Genomic DNA, 20,802 nt, shown 5'->3' on the forward strand with positions numbered 1-20,802 from the left:
GTAAAATGCTGATTATTTTTCATAAAAGACTCTATTTATCTTACCTTCAAATTGATGAGGCACCCTATGTCCTTCACTCTTGTCATCCCTGTTTGGTGTGTTGTAGAAATCTAAAAGGAATATTTCATGTTAATAACAATTTTTTTCATCTAATGGTTATGCACTACTAGCTGTCTGGTGGATCCAAAATGCTCAATATTCATATTCATGCATTTTATTCATATTTCATGTTAATCATTTTCTTATTTATGGCTTATAATTTATCAACATTATCTTTGATTTCATACATTCATGTACTACTCCATATATTAATCCTCATAATATTTTACTCTTTATTGCACTCATTTATGGTTATTCTTCTTTTATCTTTAAGAGTATGTATGCTTGCTCTATTCAACTGTTCTTTAAAGTGTTTCAGTGTTCAGGTCATGTCGACACGTTTGTGGTTAGATATTGGACGTCTGCCAAGTACTGCAGAAGCAATGATGTTTTCAGAATTTGGTGTAACACTTTACAATAACGTTTCATTAGACAACATTGGTTAACTAAATCAGTTAAAATGAAGCAACATCATTTTGTAACTTTAGTTCAAAACAGTTAGCGTTGACACATCAACATTGTTTCTATGATTACATGCTATCTGCCGAAATCCTGCATTACAACATATTCTGATGTTTTATTAATGAACTATGATCTCCAGAACATGCTCCTGAGCAGAGGTGTATAGTCCAGGGGTCAGAAAGTAGAAGTCCTGCCATATTTTTCATTCCACTCACTGAAGCGGTGTTAAAGTTAATGAGATAAATAAGTGATAAATTGAGTGATGATTGAGCATTATTGAAGACACCTGATGATAACAAGCAGAATCACCAAAGGAGAAAATCACAATTTTTAAGTTACCATTGTGGAGATGAGTGTTTGCTTTAGTTGATCTCTTGACCCTTGACTCTTAATCTTAGACTTGTTTTAGCTGTTAACTGAATCACAACAGCCAGACAAACAAAAAGAAAAAATGGTCAGATGTTGGTTATGTTTTCATATAATTGTAATTTGACCTGAGCTCATTTAGAGCCCAATCGCTGAGTTAAATTTATGTTATTGATTACAGCAGCACTGTGATTCTACAGCAGAAGATCAGCTTTATCAATATAATCTGAGGAATTTTCCAAAGGTGTTCTGATAAAATAAAAAAAAATCACTTTCATTTTGAGACACAGACATCAAGAATCAGCCCATGAATCTCAACAGTGGTGGCCATCATAAAGCATGTTGCAGTGCATTCTGGGTCCCACCAATCAAAATTCATCCATGGCTCCCATCATGCATTGCTGCATGAATAAATTATGAGCTGAATTGTCTTAGTAATTTTCTTTATTCTCACTATTTTTTTTTTTTTCTGTTTTTCTGTGACTTTTTAGTAGCTTGTTTTCTAATGTTCAGAGTTGATCTGTTGATCAGAATATGTTGCTTGTCACCGTCATTGAGATTCACAGGGTGATTCTTGATGTTCGTGTGTGCCTGAAACAAATCTTTTTTTGTTTTCTTCAGAACAACTTTTGTGAAACCCTTTGGATTATATTGATAAAGCTGATCTTCTGCTGTAGAATCACAGTGCTGCTGTAATCAATAATGTAAATCTAACTCAGAGATTGGGCTCTAAATGAGTTCAGATCAAATAATGATTATGTGAAAACATAACCAACACCACCTGATCATCTCTTTTATTTACTTAACTCAGTTAACAGCCCAAGCAAGATCTAATGTTAAAAAGTCAAGGGTCAAGAGCTCAACTAAAACAAACCCTGACCTCGATGATGGTAACTTAAAAATTGTGATTTTCTCCTTTGGTGATTCTGCTTGTTATCATCAGGTGTCTTCAATAATGCTCAATCATCACTCAATTTATCACTTATTTATCTCATTAACTTTAACACCGCTTCAGTGGGTGGAATGAAAAATATGGCAGGACTTCTACTTTCTGACCCCTGGACTATACAGCTCTGCAGTGTACTATATGTGCCAACAGACCATACTGGACGTCTCATTACTTTATTATTTCAAAGGTTCTCAAAAGAACGAGCACAAAGAGGGCTGGATAAACTCATTCTCTAATGAAATCATGCTTTACAACATATTCTGATGTGTTATTGTTGAAATATTACATGCCCCGCCAGGTAACTGTGAGATCTAATGAAATAATAAAGTAATGACACCTCCAATATGCTTTGTCGGCACATGCAGTTACCTCAGGAGCATGTTCTGGAGATCATAGTTCATCAATAACACATCGGAATATGTTGTAATGCAGGATTTCGGCAGATAGCATGTAATCATAGAAACAATGTTGATGTGTCAACGCTAACTGTTTTGAACTAAAGTTACAAAATGATGTTGCTTCAGTATCACTCTTGCACCCTCAGTTAATGTTGAAACAACGTTGAGATGTCAACAAAAAATCAATGATAATATCGTTGAACCAACATTATGAGGTGATGTTGGTTCAATATCACGTTTGCACCCGCATTTAATGTTGAAAGAATGGTGAAAAAAAAAAAAAAATCAATGGTAATGCTATTAAATCAACATTATCCCAGCCAACACAGCATGGTGGGGCCCAGATGGGTGTCACCTGGGCTGCCTAACTGGGGCCCAGACATTTTTGTCCTCGGTTTCCATGGAGGCCCCACATGGGTTAGCCCAGATGAACTGAACACTGCTCAGTGTGCACACTACAGGCTGTTAAATGTAACACAGAAACATGCTGGAGTTAATGAGATAATTAGGTGATAATGAGCAGAATCACTGAAGGACAGAGAAACAATAAGAACTACGACTTCAGCCACAGCCTTCAATGAAATCAACTGAAGATAAAAGACATTCAATCACTGAAGATCTGATTAAACATCTCCACAAACAGCATTACCAGCTTCACTTATTACTAACCAGACTGACTTTATTTCTGACAATCATCTACAAAAGTTGTTATTGAGAATTACCAGAGGTTTAGATGTTCATGATTTGTTGAAAATACGTTTGGTTTGATGTCACCGTGATCGAGGTCAGCGCTTACTTCAGTTAGGCAGTTTGACTCTTGACTGATTTAGTAATAATGTTTCTTTTGCTGTTCTTGCTGTTTATTATGGCACGAAAAGCAAGAGACAATGTGGTCAGCTCCTGAATGATAAAAATATAGTCGTCATTTAGTGGCTTAATTCACTGATCTAATGACGGAGCTTTTTATGAGCAAAATGTGATTAACTTTGTTCTGGATCTTTTCTTGAATTACAACAATAAAAATGTTTTAATTAGAAAACTTGAAAAACACATTGTTTACTAAACACCTCAAACCTCCTGCAAGATTCACTTACACAGACATCAAGAATCAGCGTATGAATCTCAACAATGGTGACATGCTTCTTGCTGCAATGCATTCTGGGAGCCATATATGAGTTTTCTACGAGGCTCCCAGAATGCATTGCAGCATTAAGCATGTCACCATTGTTGAGAATCATATGCTGATTCTTGATGTCTGTGTGTGAATAAATATTGCAGGTGTTTTAAAGCCTTTAATGTACATTGTATTTTTCAGAATTTTTTTTTCTGCTCTGATTTTTGTAATTTTTTTTTTTGTTGTTCTGGAGAAGATCCAGCACAAAATTAATAACATTTTTATCAGTAAACAAAGCCATAACATGATGACTATTACATTCATATCATCAAACAGCTGACAACAGCTAAACATATTGTCTCTTGCTTTTTTTATCATAACAAACAGCAAGAACAGCCAAAGAAACATTATTGCTAAAACAGTCAAGAGTCAAACTGCTTAACTGAAGCAAGCGCTGACCTCGATCACGGTGACATCAAACCAAACATTTTCAACAAATCATCAACATCTAAACCTCTGGTAATTCTCAATAAGAGTGTGTGACAGAGATAAAGTCAGTCTGGTTAGTAATAAGTGAAGCTGGTAATGCTGTTTGTGGAGATGTTTAATCAGATCTTCAGTGATTTAATGTCTTTTATCTTCAGTTGATTTCATCGAAGGCTGTGGCTGAAGTCGTAGTTTTTGTTGTTTCTCTGTCCTTTGGTGATTCTGCTCGTTATCACCTAATTATCTCATTAACTCCAGCATGTTTCTGTGTTTCATTTAACAGCCTGTAGTGTGCACACTGAGCAGTGTTCAGTTCATCTGGGCTAACCCATGTGGGGCCTCCATGGAAACCGAGGACAAAAATGTCTGGGCCCCAGTTAGGCTGCCCAGGTGACACCCATCTGGGCCCCACCATGCTGTGTTGGCTGGGATGAAACGTTATTGTAAAGTGTTACACCAAATTCTGAAAACATCATTGCTTCTGCAGTACTTGGCAGATGTCCAATATCTAACCACAAACGTGTTGACATGTCCTGAACACTGAAACACTTTAAAGAACGGTTGAATAGAGCAAGCATACATACTCTTAAAGATAAAAGAAGAAAACCATAAATGAGTACAATAAAGAGTTAAATATGATGAGGATTAATATATGGAGTAGTACATGAATGTATGAAATCAAAGATAATGTTGATAAATCATAAGCCATAAATGATAAAATGATTAACATGAAATATGAATAAAATGCACGAATATGAATATTGACCATTTTGGATCCACCAGACAGCTAGTAGTGCATAACCATTAGATGAAAAAAATTGTTATTAACATGAAATATTCCTTTTAGATTTCTACAACACACCGAACAGCACTGTAACAAATCGCTGTAGTTTTTACAGCAAAATTCTTCAGAAACGTGCTGTTTTACCATTTTACAAGTTATTACTGTATTTTGCAATGCATTATGGGTCAAAAAGAGTATTACAGTTGTTAACAGTATTTTTCCAGGTCAACTGTAAATTAATTTACAGTTAAGAGGTGTTTTCGCTGCACTGTAAAATGTAATTAGTTGAGTTTACTTAGAAAGCTTAATTAAACTGTTGGGTTTACATAAAAAACTTAAGGAAACCGATTGCCTTAAATTTAGCAAGCAAGTTAACTCATTTTGAATTGATAAAACTAGCTACCACACAGTACAGAGTACTTAGAAATCTTGAGGATTGGTAATTCAATTTTACAAATTGAGTACTTAGTTCAGTCATGTTAAAAATCTTGTTCACATTATGTAGAAACTGCCTTAAATTTCTCAAGCATTTTTTACTCAGTTGCAACAATGGACCATACATTTATTTGTATTTATTAAACTGGAGATACTGTTGAAAATAATAAAGTTTGATGTCACCATCATGGTGGAAAGTGTTTGCTTTAGTTGGGCTCTTGACCTTGACTTTTAACATTAGCGTTTCTCTGGCTGTTGTAATTCAGTGTTTGTAAGACACACCTGTTATGGTGAAAAAATCCAAGAGAAATGCTGGGATTGATCTGTTGCATCTTTCCTGATGATATCAATGAATACCCACAGATTTAATCCTGAGGTTTATACTTGATCAAAAGTGTGGTTTGTCATTAAAAACAAATAAGTGTTTTTTAATAATCAATGAAACTATAGCAAAAGACAGAGCACTGTTGAAATCATATTTTTAATACGCTAGTCAAAAAACGTTTTGGACTACATAGACACACAGAGACATCAAGAATCAGTGTATGCGTCTCAACAACGGTGACATGCTTCATGCTGCAATGCATGCTGGGAGCCATGGATGAGTTTTATACTATGATGGCTCCCAGCATGCATTGCATGTCGCCGTTGTTGAGATTTATATATAATATTAATAGATCTCTTGATCTATTTTCAGCAATAAAATATTTAATTGTTTATAGTGACAAAGCACACTTTTGATACAGTGCAAACCTCAAAATTAAATCTGTGGATTTTTGATGAAGATATTATAAGTACAAATCCAACAGATCAATCCCAGCATTTCTCTTGGTTTTTTCACCATAACAGCTGTGTCTTACAAACACTGAGTTAGGACAGCCAGAGAAACACTAATATTAAAAGTCAAGGTCAAGAGCCCAGCTAAAGCAAACACTTTCCACCATGATGGTGACATCAAACTTTATTATTTTCAACAGTATCTCCAGTTTATTAAATACAAATAAATGTATGGTCCATTGTTGCAACTGAGTAAAAAATGCTTGAGAAATTTAAGGCAGTTTCTATATAATGTGAACAAGATTTTTAACATGACTGAACTAAGTACTCAATTTGTAAAATTGAATTACCAATCCTCAAGATTTCTAAGTACTCTGTACTGTGTGGTAGCTAGTTTTATCAATTCAAAATGATGAGTTAACTTACGTGCTAAATTTAAGGCAATCGGTTTCCTTAAGTTTTTTTTATATAAACCCAACAGTTTAATTAAGCTTTCTAAGTAAACTCAACTAATTACATTTTACATTGTGTAGCTCATACGTTTTTACATACATACATACGTTTTTGTTCTCAAGATAGTATTTTTAGAGCATTTGCAGTTTGGAAGACAGTTTGGATGCTGCGATTTTCTCATTTATTTCACCAGTTTGGATTTCTTATTGAGAGCATGTAAACCCAATTTTTAACAAAGGCTTGCAACTAAATTGAACGCAAAACTGTTTGAGCGAATGATGTAACGTTAGGGGTGCTTCGACTTTGCTCGCCACTGCCAGAGAGTATTGTTTACTAAATGTAATAAAAATGTGCACATACTGACACTAGACCAGTTTAGACGTACGGTCAGTCATATATTCTCTGCTGTGTTTTAGAGAAGGTTATGTTGTTGTTAAAACAACCACATCATCTGCATCTTTTTTTTTGTTGTTGTTGTTGTTGTTTTTAATTGCGGCGCTCCACGTGTTTAGTGGAAATGGCTTGAATGAAGAACATTTGGCAGTGGAGAAAATCATTAATAGGAGGATCATTATCATAAATGCCCCTAAACACTTGTGGTGTGTAGACTACTACAACCCCGCTCAGTTTAAACTGTAGAAGCTGTAAAATGATGCTGTGTCTCGTGGAGTCACGGTACCCTGATGCAACATTAGAAATCACTTTTTGAATGATTAAGCTACAATGAAATGTTTAATGTCTTTATTGTGTGACATAGACATCAATCATGTGACCAGACCCACCACAAGATCTATAAACCATAATGAAATTCAAAGCAATTTTAACAGAAATACCATACAACTGAGAAATACATTCCTAACATCAACTCATTAAAGAAATTATACGTGGAATTGTAACTTGCAAAAAACAGTTGTAATGATTACAAAATTAAAAAGATAAGCTGTATGCATTAAAATGTGTTAATGTGTGTATAAAGAGCATTTAAAGTGTGAAAGAAGCATCAGATCTCTGTCTGTCATTCTCTGGATGAACCCTGAGGATTTCTTCTTCAGCTTCTCCATGATAGACTCATACTGCGTCTTCCATTCATCCTGTGAGAGTGAAGACGGATTGATCTCCTGTAATTTATATGCACTTAGTCTGAACGCTGAAGATGTCCTGTGCTCTCTGACAGCTTTCACCAAATCTCTGCCAATCCTGAAAGATTAAATCACACCAGCATTAATCACATCACATTCACTAAAAATACAAATCGACAAACTCATGATGGAAGAGTCTGTAAAAGTTACTTTAACTCAAAATAATTAAAACAATTTCAACTTTAATAGTGATCTGCACAGATATATATTTTATAATAAACACTGTAATATTCCATAAAGAAGAATCATGGACTTCATGGTGACTTTAAAGGGTTAGTTCACCCAAAAATTACAATTATGTCGTTCCAAACCCGTAAGATCTTAATTCATCTTGCATTATGCATTATGGAGTATGCAAAAACTACATATGGGATGAAATTGAGAACTCAGAATATTAGTGAAAGACATAATCAACTTTCAGCTTATATTACTGGGTATTGAACTTATAAAGCACATATTAATGCATCATTCTGCATGACCTTATTCTAAATCCATTAAAGGGATCATGAAGTTGTTTTTTTTTTTTATGTTCCCTTAGGTTCAATTATAATATCAATATAGTTTTTTGGACAAAAAATGTAAAAAATGTAGTTATTTATGGCCTTTTCACACCCTGTTTCTCTCACTCTGACTCAATCAGTATTTTTTGTTTTTTTTTCCCCCTTTAAGAGTTCAGTGTAACCGCCCACTGTTGTGATTGGCTAATGGCAGTGCCTATGCATTAATTATTAACGAGCCCTAGTCAGAACACGTGTGGAACTGTTAGTAGCGGGAGCTGCCGATTATTGGTGATGGCTCTTGCAATGAGACTAATATGATTGAGCCGGAATCATCAACTAAAATGGATCAGCCCGTGTCCACATGGAAAGTGGGAAAATATTTCAAATAAATTGTGTCTTATCTCATGTCATTTGTAACCAGACACTTGAAAACAGGTTATTGTTGCCTAATTATCCAGTAACTTGCTAAAAGTTGAACATTATTAAACTAATGTAGGAACTGTGGACGAACCAGACAAATGAATCATTCAGATGATTCTTTCAAAACATATTTCTAATTCAGAATCGAGGTTTCGGCTCCGGCTCGTCTACAGAGAGAACCAATGCAGATGGCTTTTACGACCCTATGCTTCCTGATAGCAGGAGAAGTGACATACCAAAGGATCACCCAAGAAGATAGAGCCTTTGATCACCAGAGCAAAGAAACAGAGAGACAATGCAGACCCCTTTTGTTTCCTTACTTCACAGGAAAGCCAAAGAGACTGTTCTACAAATAAAACTGCTTCAAAATTGTTCCAGCAATTTTAATGGACTTATCAAACATCTTTTAACTACATACATTTTGCATTATGTGTCCACAAGTACTACCTGTAAAAAGTTATGCTTTAGAACAGTCACAATTCATGTAAATATGTTAACTCTTGACTGAATGACTGAAAGTATGGCTTATTTGGACTTTTTCTTTTTTTTCTTTTCATCTTTCTTAAATCATGGCTTGAATGAAATCTGTTTAAAATGTATCATATTCCAGTTAATAGAAATTATGTTAAAGGTCCTGTTTTTCGTGGTTTTTTGAAGCTTTGATTGTGTTTATAGTGTGCAATATAACATGTGTTCATGTTTCGCGTGTAATAAACACAGTATTTTTCACATAATTTACTTATCTGTATACCGAGCAAGGAAGTCATCAGCCCGTTTTTATGACAGTGGAAACCCACTGTCATAAAAACGGGCTGATGACTTCCTTGTTCTATGAAGTCCCTCCTTCAGAAATACGTAACGAGTTCTGATTGTGCCAGCGGTTCCTGTGTTGTGATTCGACAGCTCTGAGCGCACCGTGCCCGGAAAGGTCACGCCTCTTCCCATAACGTGGAGATGCACGCGCTCAGTGTTATTGCACGTCCTGATTTTGCTGAGTTAGATGTGTTCCTGGGTTAACATATTTTGTTGATCCTGGAACAACATTCTAGTCTGAAAATTTAGTCTTAACCCTATTCCTACCCCTAAACCTAACCCTACCCATAAGTTATCCCAAAAATCAGAGGGAAATGATAGATGAATAACACTGATGTAGAAGCACCAATTCATGATTTTAAGCCTAAACTTGACATAAACAGTAAACTTGTCCCTCATATCTGATTGGTCCCACTGAGCAAATTACGTCCAGAAGACGTCTTTTTGAGGTCTTGTCTCAGGTTGAAAAGACGTCCACTGAGAGGCCAGAATGAAAGTTTTTATGACGTCTTTTTTGGACGTCTTCTGGACATCCGATATAGACGAACACGCACAATCACCAAAGGAGAAAAATCACAATTTTTAAGCCACCATCGTGGAGATGAGTGTTTGCTTTAGTTGGGCTCTTGTCCCTTGCCTTATTAATATTAGAGTTTGTTTGGGTTGTTAATTGAGTCATAACAGCCAGACAAGCAAAGAGAAATGATCAGGTGTTGGTTATGTTTTCACATAATCATTGTTTGATCTGAATCACTGAACTCATTTAGAGCCCAATCTCTGAGTTAGATTTACGTTATTGATTACAGCAGCACTGTGATTCTACAGCACAAGATCAGTTTTAGCAATACGATTCACGTGATTTCAGAAAAGGTGTGTTGAACAAAAAAAAGCTTTTATTTTAGGCACACACAGACATCAAGAATCATCCTGTGAATCTCAACAGTGGTGACCATCAAAAAGCATGTTGCAGTGCATTCTGGGAGCCACCAATCAAAATTCATCCATGGCTCCCATCATGCATTGCTGCATGAATAAATTATGAGCTTACTTGTCTTAGTAATTTCCTTTATTCTCATATTTTATTTTGTTCTGTTTATGTGACTTTTTAGTAGCTTGTTTTCTAATGTTCAGAGTTGATCTGTTGATCAGAATATGTTGCTTGTCACCGTCGTTGAGATTCACAGGCTGATTCTTGATGTCTGTGTGTGCCTAAGAGAAAGATTTTTTTTTGCTCAGAACAACTGTTTGTGAAATCCTTTATATTATCTTGATAAAGCTGATCTTGTGCAGTAGAATCACAGTGCTGCTGTAATCAATAACATTAATATAACTCAGAGATTGGGCTCTAAATGAGTTCAGTGATTCAGATCAAACAATGATTATGTGAGACCATAACCAACACCTGATCATTTCTCTTTACTTGTCTCGCTGTTATGACTGCGTTAACAGCCCAAACAAACTCTAATATTAATAAGGCAAGGGACAAGAGCCCAACTAAAGCAAACACTCATCTCCACGATGGTGGCTTAAAAATTTTGATTTTTCTCCTTTGGTGATTGTGCGTGTTCGTCTATATCGGATGTCCAGAAGACGTCCAAAAAAGACGTCATAAAAACTTTCATTCTGGCCCCTCAGTGGACGTCTTTTCAACCTGAGACAAGACCTCAAAAAGACGTCTTCTGGACGTAATTTGCTCAGTGGGGTTGATCTGAATGTTGTTCCAGGATCAACAAAAATGTTGACCCAGGAACATCTTGAACTCAGCAATATCAGGTTATGCCAGTGTTATTGTAAACATGTCTTTAATTTTACCCTATCAATTTGAGCCGGAATTAGACCCGGTGATTGGACTGCGGGATGAAAATAACAGCGTTTCGACGACATGGCGACAAACACACTCTACAAACGCAACTCTTGTGTATTCCTGTGGGCGGAGGTTAGTCAAAAAACTGTTTTAGTGACGTCATTAAAGAAGGAAGTAGAGGGATGTAGTCCAAACTGGCCGTTCGATGTAGGCGACTTCTGTTAAATAAAATATCTCGCTTGGCATTGAACTTTGAGCTTTAAAATTTTACAGATTTTATTTATACTCTAACAACAACATTACACACTAACTAAAGTTTGAAACATGGGATCACGAAGAACGGGACCTTTAAAATGGCACTCTGCTAAAGCAGAGACAGACCGGGATGTAACACCTATGTTTTATTGGGGCAGAGGAAGGCCCTCTTGAAACAGGACAATGTCTGATTGGCCAAGACTCCTCAGAGGTGTGACAAACAACTAAGTTTAAATGATCATATTGCAAGATAGTGAACTAGGAGTTGGTTAGTTCTGGGAAAAGAAGCCAAGACAAGTACCAAGAACAATGGAGTAACAAGAAGAACAGACAAGCAGCTCATTCAAGCCATCCAACCTTCACTCACTTTTCTTTTCTTTACTTAATTTTCCTTTACCGCTGAAAGTCTTGTGTCGCTGCAAAGTTCAACCAACGACTTTTGCCACTTCAACTCCAGCGACAAAGACCTTTCATTGTTCCACACGGACCTGACCTGGACCAATCATCGACTTGGGAAACCCTTCTCTGCACGACGAGGGAAATTCACCTTTAAGTCAACGCAATGCAAGTACCTCCAGATGAAAACTGAACTGGTGCATTTAAATTAATGATTCATGGTTCGTTCGGGTCTTTGAAATGCATTGATAGGAATTCTGTTAATCATATCACACTCTCTCTCTCTTTCAAAATGTAATGTCTTAAACTATCGATTTAGTTACCGTGCTCTAATCAGTGTTTTCACGATTGTTGGATATTTATATCCGTTACAAGAGCTTATTACGGCTCGAGCAAATGAACGCTGGACGAATCAGTTGCTTGGTCGCAATCTAAATAACTCTTTATAATTCCCTATAAATATTTAATTTGAGCTAATTTTACTTTCTAGGGTGTTTTCCCTACACTAATTTCAATGAAATGACAAACTGCATGCACAGGTCATATTTGAAGACGCAGCATTAATATGGCAAAATTGTACTTATGTATCACATGTACTAGAAATGAGGCAACATATTTTCATAATTCACTTATAAGAAAGTGTTTATATTAGCAGGTGATATAAGATTAAAAAGTAATATTGTAAAGAGCCTTAAAATTAAGATTGCTATAAACACTCACACTTCTGGTGCAATGCCCACTGAGCAAGAACATGCTGCATGGAGACCCCTGGAGTATGTGCACATTCAAAAAGACTATTAATAATAATTATCTGCATGTTTGAGTATTAACCTAATCTTTGAGCAAAAGTGTTCTGGCAAAGCCAGCATCATATCTGCATTTTTTTTTTTTTCTTAAACAGTCATCCCATCTGTGAAATGTAGTGAACACATGCATAAATTAACACGTGAATGGAAAATAAACTGAATCCATTTTTCCCTGAAGTCTGGATCCTTCAGCATAGGAATGGCACATCCGTGTGGCATCGCAATCTTATTGTAAATCTCATTGCATCTCATTGCATCTTGTCATGTCAATGATGCAATGATGCAAAATGAGGCAGTCATATGTAAACAACTGGTTCTAGGTGACGTCACCTTGTCCCATAGGATCCACAACGAGCCGTATTTGGAGCTTGATTAAATAAATGCTTTCTTTATAATGGGGAGGACGTCTTAAGCTACGAAACTTGCAGGAAGTTTTAATGGTACAAAGACCTCTTATATGCCAAAAGATCAAGGTAAATTTGGTTTCTCATGTCATCACCCCTTTAATCCTAAACTCAACTACCTTACTAACTTTTCATAAGCAGTAATTAGGAGTTTCAAGCAATATAGTTAATAGTGAGAATTGGACCCTAATCTAAAGTGTGACCCAACTTTCACCAGAAGCATTTACTCAACGTCTAACTAACCTGTTTTGCGTCTTCAATGGACTCCAGGAACTCCTCCTTCAGGTCTTTCAGATCTTCAATCAGTACCTCCCAAACAAAGGTCTTGTCTTTCAGTGTCTTCAGCGTAAGAGCCACTTTCTCCCAGAACTTTTTCAGATCAACCAGAATTTTTCGGATTTGATCAAGACACTTCTGGACTTCCTTCAGGTGGTCAGGACTGGGAATCTCACCTGAACAAACAACATACAACAGATTCTGATTCATGAGAGATCATTGGGAGCCTTCAGGCTGTGATGAACATGTAAACAGCATGATAATTTAAAAGCACAGAGAGACTCTCACCCTGTAGTATTTTGGAATTGGCCAACTTCAGCTGAAGATCAATCAGTCTGATTTTGATGTCCCACTCTTGGTTTCGAGGACCATTATTTTCAGAGACAATTTTCCTCAGCTCCAGTTCAAGCTTGGCCAGAGCATCCTCCAGAGCCTTCATCTCATAAGTGTGTTTCTTTAGATTTTCTTCAGTCTCTTTCATTTCTTCATACACATCACTGGTGCATGTTTTCACACTTTGGGTTTGTTGATCATACCTGAATAATATGAGGCATGTTCAGTGATATAGTCGGGATTTCACAAACACAAGAACACACAGTTCATGCTGGGTACCAGCATATACTACAAAACACCCAGCATGCATTGCAGCATGGCACTTTTGATTGTCACCATAGTTGAGATTCATATGCTGATTCTTGATGTCTGTGTCTTTCATCATAGACTATTTTTTAGTGCTCATGTCTGTTAAAATCTTCTGATTGGTGCAATAGTTCATTCTGTAGTAACATGGGGTTATAATGTAAATGTATTAACAGCAACACAATTGTTAGATTCAAAAGACATCAGGCCATTTCATGATGACTACAAAACAACCAACAGACAGCTATCATCACCTGATGACATTTTGCTTTACCTTCCTTTGCTACTGTAACAACAAACACACTGTCACAGCGATCAGAAAAGACAAATGTATAATAAGAGTTAAGAGCCCAACTAATGGAACAACTATTCACCATTATGGTGACTTCAAATGAAACAGAGTTAAACCTCCGTTAATTCTCAATAACAACCTTTGTTGATGTCTAACAGAAATAAAGTCAATCTGGTAAGTAATAAGTGAATCTGTTAATGCTGTTTGTGGAGTTGTTTAATCATCATCTGTTGAAATCTTGAGAGATTTAATGTCTTTCATCTTCAGTTGATTTCATCTAAGGCTGTGGCTGAAGTCAGTTGTAGTTCTTGTGTTTCTGCTCATTTCTTTTTCTGTTCTCTTCTTTCCTTTAATGATTCTGCTTGTTAACAGGCTTATTAAGGCTGAGATCACTCTATACTTAATATACACAGATTTTGTGGCTCAGAAAAGGTCCGGTTCTGGTTTATTTCTTTGCTCTTGGCTGACATGTGGCATTGCTGTGGCCTGCTTGTGGCTCAGATCTGGCAAACAGAAACGGCCCACACAAGGGCCATAATTCATTGCAGCATGTGGGCCAGATCATCATGCCACATGTACCAGATGTGGGCCGGTTCTGGGCCGACACAATGTTGCTATGTGGGAATATAATTTCAGAAATCAAAAATGGCATTCTTACTAACAATGACATTCATGTTATCAGAATTAACACTGTCACTAGTGACACTCGAATTATTGATATCAAAAATGAACATTTCTACTAGTAGCAATTCAATTGTTGATATTAAGAATAAATGTTTCAGAAACAGTGAAAAAGTTAAATATAAAAAAAAAACAACAACATTTAATTCTTGATTATATTTCATTGTTCATTGTGTCTGTTTTCTCCAGCACCCTGTCTGAGTTTGCTCATTAATTTGTCCCCATAGTTCCTGATTTGATTAGTTCATGTTTTCAGCTGTTGCCTAATTATTTCTCTTTGTTTCCTCCCAGTATATGTCTGCCTGAGTTTCAGTCTTCTGTTGACAGTTCTTGTTAAAGGGGATGTCGGATGCAAAATTCCCTTTTACATGGTGTTTGGACATCAGTGTCTGTACACAACCTCCCTATAATGGTAAAATCCATTTTTTTTTAAATCCCCATAAATCATAAGCGCTTTGTCTGATCAAGCCATTCACAGATTCTTGGCAAAGTGACATCATTCTGCACAGGCCCCTCCCACGACTCTTGACAGACACTGTCATTTTAGCATAGACACACCCTGAGTGAGCTGTAAACAGTCCTCCATTGTTTCGACCCGGAGCAGGTGTAGACAATAAAACCAACAATTCAGAAACTTTCTGTTCAAGCCTTAATTGCCGAAGTTGTTCCGGGTGTGACTCCGGCTCAAATAGGTTGTACTGATGTGTCTTTAGATCCTCCCGCTGCCATACTTTTCCCAAGGGATACGCTCAATGTTTGTCAAGGCAGCGCTCCACCTGTCTTGTGTCCACACCCCACAGAAAAGAGGGGCGGGGTGAACAGTAGCTCATTATCATTTAAAGTGCCACGCACCAAAACGGTTCGCTGTGAACAGAGCTGATTTTTACAAGGTAAAAAGGGTGTTGTTTTACACAACCATTGAGAATATTTACCAAGGTATGTTACAGACTTTTCAGGAATACCCTAAAGAATCATAAAAACATGTGGAAAATGTGCATCTGATGTCTTCTGGAAATAAAGTAATTTTATGCTAATCTTCTTCATTGTGCTTTTTCACCACGCTTAGCACAGTGCGACAACAAGACAGTAAAAAATAATTTCATCAAAAAATCATTTGTTTGCAGTGATAAGGAAAATGATTGTTTGTTGTGAAATGCTAAACTTCATCAGTGTTTTCACCTCGTCACCATGTCATCCACGGCTCTGATGATGTCATTGATCCATGTTTTGGCATTCCCCAGGTATTTCACAGCCAGAACGGGTTTGTTATTCTCAACAGCTTCTTTTACTAACGGGAACAGCGAAGTGACCAGGTTGGAACTCATGTCGACACACTGCGAGAAAACAATTTACTAAGGGTTAAGTTTCATAAAACAACCATAAAAAAACATGTTTGGCGCACTAGTATCTATGGAAGCTTAAAAAAAAATGTAGGTACTTGAAACTTGATTTATTTATTTTTTTTCTTCACAATTGTGTTTATATCTCATGTTTGTTTTTCTCTACAATAGTTATACACCTGACCGCATACACATGCAGAATCCTGAGGGGGGAAAAAAGTCTGATTTAAAAAAAAAAAAGATACAATAACTTTTTTTTTTAAATGTCTTATATCATGGTGGAAATAAGTTCTATAAGTATTTCGTCAATTAGGAAAGTCACACTTTCAGAAGATTCTAAACTGGATTTTGTGGGATTTTTGTTGTTTTTTCTTTTCTTTCACTAATTGCATGTCAGAATTAACAGCACGGCTTTGAAACGACACGAGGGTGAGTAAATAATGACAGAATTTAGATTTTACGATGTAAAACAGAACATGATGATTTAGTCTCACGGTCAAAGACTGACTGTGACCTAGGACTTTTATTTTGAAGGGACTGAGCATGGGTATATGTATAACAAACTCTTTCCACCATTACACATACATACAAACTAAATGCCGGCAAACTATACCATCCTTATGTAGTTGTATGTTTGTGCCTTAATTTTGGAGTTGTGACATCCCAGTTATCATCCCAAGTTGTTAGTTTTGTTTTTGTCTGTTAAATATTGTTATTTGTTTAAATGTTTAATGTTCAGTAACGTATCCTGTTCCAATAATGTTACACAGAAAAGAATACCAAAATACTTTATACAATAGGTGTTTATTTCATTTTCTTTAGTTATCAAGTTAACTTCAATGCATTTCAAACAGCTAGACATACCTTCGGGTGCACCTCTCACTTGCCAAACCTGTCCACATGGGAAGTAGCCATTTTTAAGCTAACATTTGCTCATGGCAGATTTCTCCATCTGGTTCTGACCTCATAGGGGAGGGAGAGAACTGTGGATGTAAGTGTTTCCTTATATGTCTTGTCTTTATTGATTTGAGCAGTTTAAACTGTAATATATGCAAATGATGTATGTTGTAGAGGCGAACTATAATGAAGGAATTATGGTTTTATTTTGTCATCTGCTTGTAACTTAAAAGTGTTCCCCGTAAAATGGTATGTTCCAAATATAGGAGGAGCCAAAGCTTTAAAAGGCAGCCATTTTAGGGGAATGGAAGATAGAGAGGTTGAATTGCACATGTATTTTGGGCCTGGACATTGGCATAGCCAAACTTACATTTATTCATATATTATAAGTAAGTTTGATTTATCTTCTTTGTTTTTTTTTGTGTTTTTTTTTCTTTGTTGTTTTGTTTTTGACTATTGCTACTGTGCACAACTGGGAGAACTACTTGTTTGCACTTTTTGGATTAAAACCACTCTGAACTGTGCATTTTTGTCCCCTGCTGTTTTTTTTTTTACACCTCTGGCAGCTGGTACATCCTAACACTCACCATCATCAGAACAGCCTCAGAGGATCTAAACAGCAGATGTGTTTCAATAGCTTGTTTTCTGATCAGATACTCCAGCTTTGGGAATTTACCCAGACATACGAATGACAGATGATAGAGGAGAGTCGTTCGCTCTGCAGATAGAAGAAGCTCCTGGATGAACTCTGGAAATGACACCAAACCGAACATTAGTGATGTTCAACAACCTCTGGGGTTCAATCAAAATCTGTCAACATTTATTTACAGACGACATAACCTGATATTGCTGAGTTCAACATGTTCCTGGGTCAACATTTTTGTTGATCCTGGAACAACATTCAAATCAACCAATCAGATTTGAGGGACAAGTTTACAGATTATGTCAAGTTTAGGCTTAAAATCATGAATGGGTGCTTCTACATCAGTGTTATTCATCTATCATTTCCCTCTGATTTTTGGGATAACGGGTTAGGTTTAGGGGTAGGAATAGGGTTAAGACTAAATTTTCAGACTAGAATGTTGTTCCAGGATCAACAAAATATGTTGACCCAGGAACGCATCTAACTCAGCAATATCAGGACGTGCGACACAGACGTGCCTCTCAGAGTTTCTTGATCTGAAATGGAAAGTGGCTCACCTCTGCTATCGGCCATGTTTTTTAATTGAGCGTAAACTGGTAATGCGTCCAACTGTACGGCCTCTAAAAAAATATGACAGAAGATGTGATGAAAGTAGAATCAACAGTTAAAAATTTTTACAATTTAAGGGTTCTTGAATATCAGGTGAATTTGCAGTTTTCAGCTGAGATTCAGTTTTGACTTTTTAACTTTAGTTAGTGTGTAATGTTGCTGTTTGATCATAAACAACATCTGCAAAGTTACGACGCTCAAAGTTCAATGCAAAGAGAGATATATTCTTTTACAGAAATCTACAACAAGCGGCTGGTAGGGACTACAACGAGCTTCTTCCTGGGTTAGTGACATCACAAACCCTAAAATTTACATAAACCCCGCCCCTACAAGATAATCATGACAGAATATGCTATATCAGATATCAGATAATGATATACAGAGATGTGATTTGTAAAATACACAGGCGCCCATAATGACTGATACGTCACTTTACAATTTACTTTTTATTTTACAAAAAATATATCAATAATAGTTATATATACAATCATGCTTACATATTTTACAATGTCAGGTGTATAATGCAGAGCAAGCTAGAGCAGGAGTAAGATGCAGAAAAGTAGAAAAGAAAAAAATATGAATATTGAGAGTAAATCGTAAAAAAAAAAAAAAAAAAAATGGTACACTTACAGTGTAATCGGTGTTTTCCTGAAAGCAGTCTTCAACTGAGTGTCACACTTCCAGACAGCAGTACTTATATCAGATCCATGGGTGGAGTATAAGCTCCAGCTCCGCCTCTCTCGACCTACTGTGGGCATAATGGGTGGAGCCACACCTTAACCCCACCCATAACCCTCCTCTCTTTTTGCTCTGCAGCGAGCACTACTCGGCTCAAATGATAAATCACGAGATTACAAAACACTTACAAAAGGACAGGGAATAATTAGCCTACATAGGCTATAACTATACAAATCTGTATAAATCTATGACCACCCAAAATAAAAATAAAGTACAAGAATACTTAAATACAAACAAGTACATTTGTAGTACATTCTTATATTTTTGTGGAAGTGCACTAAGATTCAATTTAAGCATTAGTGGTATTTAGTTTACATGTTCATTTTAGAGTACAGTGTGCAAAGCTGAGACACTTTCCATTTCAGACTCACTAATTTACCCTGAAATAACAGCTCAACACGTGTTTAATGACAGTATCAACTAGTCTAGATGGCTTCAGCAGTGAACACTCAGTAAAAACAGACTGAAGGCAAAGGTGAGAGAGTTCAAATTTCTCCTCATAAAATGTTTTAATTCCAGATTTGCTTGAAATAATTCTTATATAAAGTTTTAATTGCAAGAACAGTTCTTAGGGTTGTGTAACCCTATTTTAGTAAATGCTACACGATGTAAGTCTACAATTACATATTGTTGGTCTAAATGTCATACTAGTTTAGTAACTTGTTTAGTGTTGCTAACCAAAAAAAAATGAACCAAAGCACAAACTATGCTTGTTTTGTATCTTAGTGCTTGTTTCTTGCCATATTTTATATTTTTACATGCTAATTTTTTCTGCAGCTTTATAACTTTTGTGGTGTAGTGGACTAAACCACTCAACTGGTAAGCTCAAGGTTTCTGGTTCGATCTCCGCAGCCGTCACTAGTGTGTCCTTGAGCAAGACACTTCACTCCAGGACAGGTTACTCCACGGGGATCATCCCTGTAATAAGAGCACTGTAAATATATTTGGATAAAAGCATCTGCCAAACGCATTAATGCAAATAAATGTAAATGCGATTTTTGTAAATCCATTTTTGTTAGTGTCTCAGGCAGAAACGCTCAATAAAGCTGCTTGTTTCTTAAAGTTTACTTTTTCAAGGTACTACTATAATATAAATCCATACATACATTTCATACAATTTCTATTTGGGGGCATAAAGGGCTGATCTTGTTGAGTATGAATGCAATCTGGACATCATCCGCCATGTTGACGTTGACCTTAAAATATATGAGTGACAAGCTTATAAATAATAATAATAATAATAATAAAATGATGCATTATGATTAATTTATTTTTTATCTTTTTTCTGTGTATATAATCTCATACTATGATGCAAACCCATTAAAATTTGTTTGTTTTTTAATCATTATGATTGCTGATTGTTAAAGGGTCATAAACGGAGCTTTACGAATCGATTCGGATATCCTATCAAACGGCTAAACTGCTGAAATCATGTGACTTTGGCGCTCCGAATCACTGATTCGATTCGTAAAGCTCCGAAGCAGTGTTTTGAAATCGGCCCATCATTATATTGTTGAAAAGTTGTTATTTTGGGTTTTTTTGCACACAAAAGTATTCTCGTCACTTTATAATATTAAGGTAGAACCACTGAACTCATGTGAACTGTTGTAAATATGTTTTTAGAACATTAATGGATTTTGAGAGAGGAAGTACCATTGCTGTCTATAGAGGCCTATCGGATTTCATCAAAATATCTTAATTTGTGTTCTGAAGATGAACGAAGGTCTTACAGGTGTGGAACGACATGAGGGTGAGGAATTAATGACAGAATTTTCATTTTTGGGTGAACTAACCCTTTAACTGTTTTGAGAACTAGTTTGGAGAAAT

At 36.2% G+C, this 20,802-nt stretch overlaps 1 protein-coding gene across 1 annotated transcript; it reads right to left on the minus strand.

Annotated features, from left to right (window-relative positions):
- Positions 1–7,049: 7,049 nt before the first annotated feature.
- Positions 7,050–18,931, minus strand: LOC125258083. The gene is made up of 7 exons (XM_048174918.1): positions 18,868–18,931; positions 18,186–18,248; positions 17,573–17,733; positions 15,928–16,082; positions 13,425–13,672; positions 13,104–13,312; positions 7,050–7,520 (listed from the first exon to the last, which is right to left on the minus strand). The coding sequence occupies exons 2-7, from the start codon at positions 18,199–18,201 to the stop codon at positions 7,449–7,451; spliced, it is 861 nt and encodes a 286-aa protein (XP_048030875.1). The 5' UTR covers positions 18,202–18,248; positions 18,868–18,931; the 3' UTR covers positions 7,050–7,448.
- Between the last annotated feature and the right edge of the window lie 1,871 nt (positions 18,932–20,802).

The sequence above is a fragment of the Megalobrama amblycephala genome, linkage group LG22, assembly GCF_018812025.1.
Source record: "Megalobrama amblycephala isolate DHTTF-2021 linkage group LG22, ASM1881202v1, whole genome shotgun sequence".
NCBI lineage: Eukaryota > Metazoa > Chordata > Actinopteri > Cypriniformes > Xenocyprididae > Megalobrama > Megalobrama amblycephala.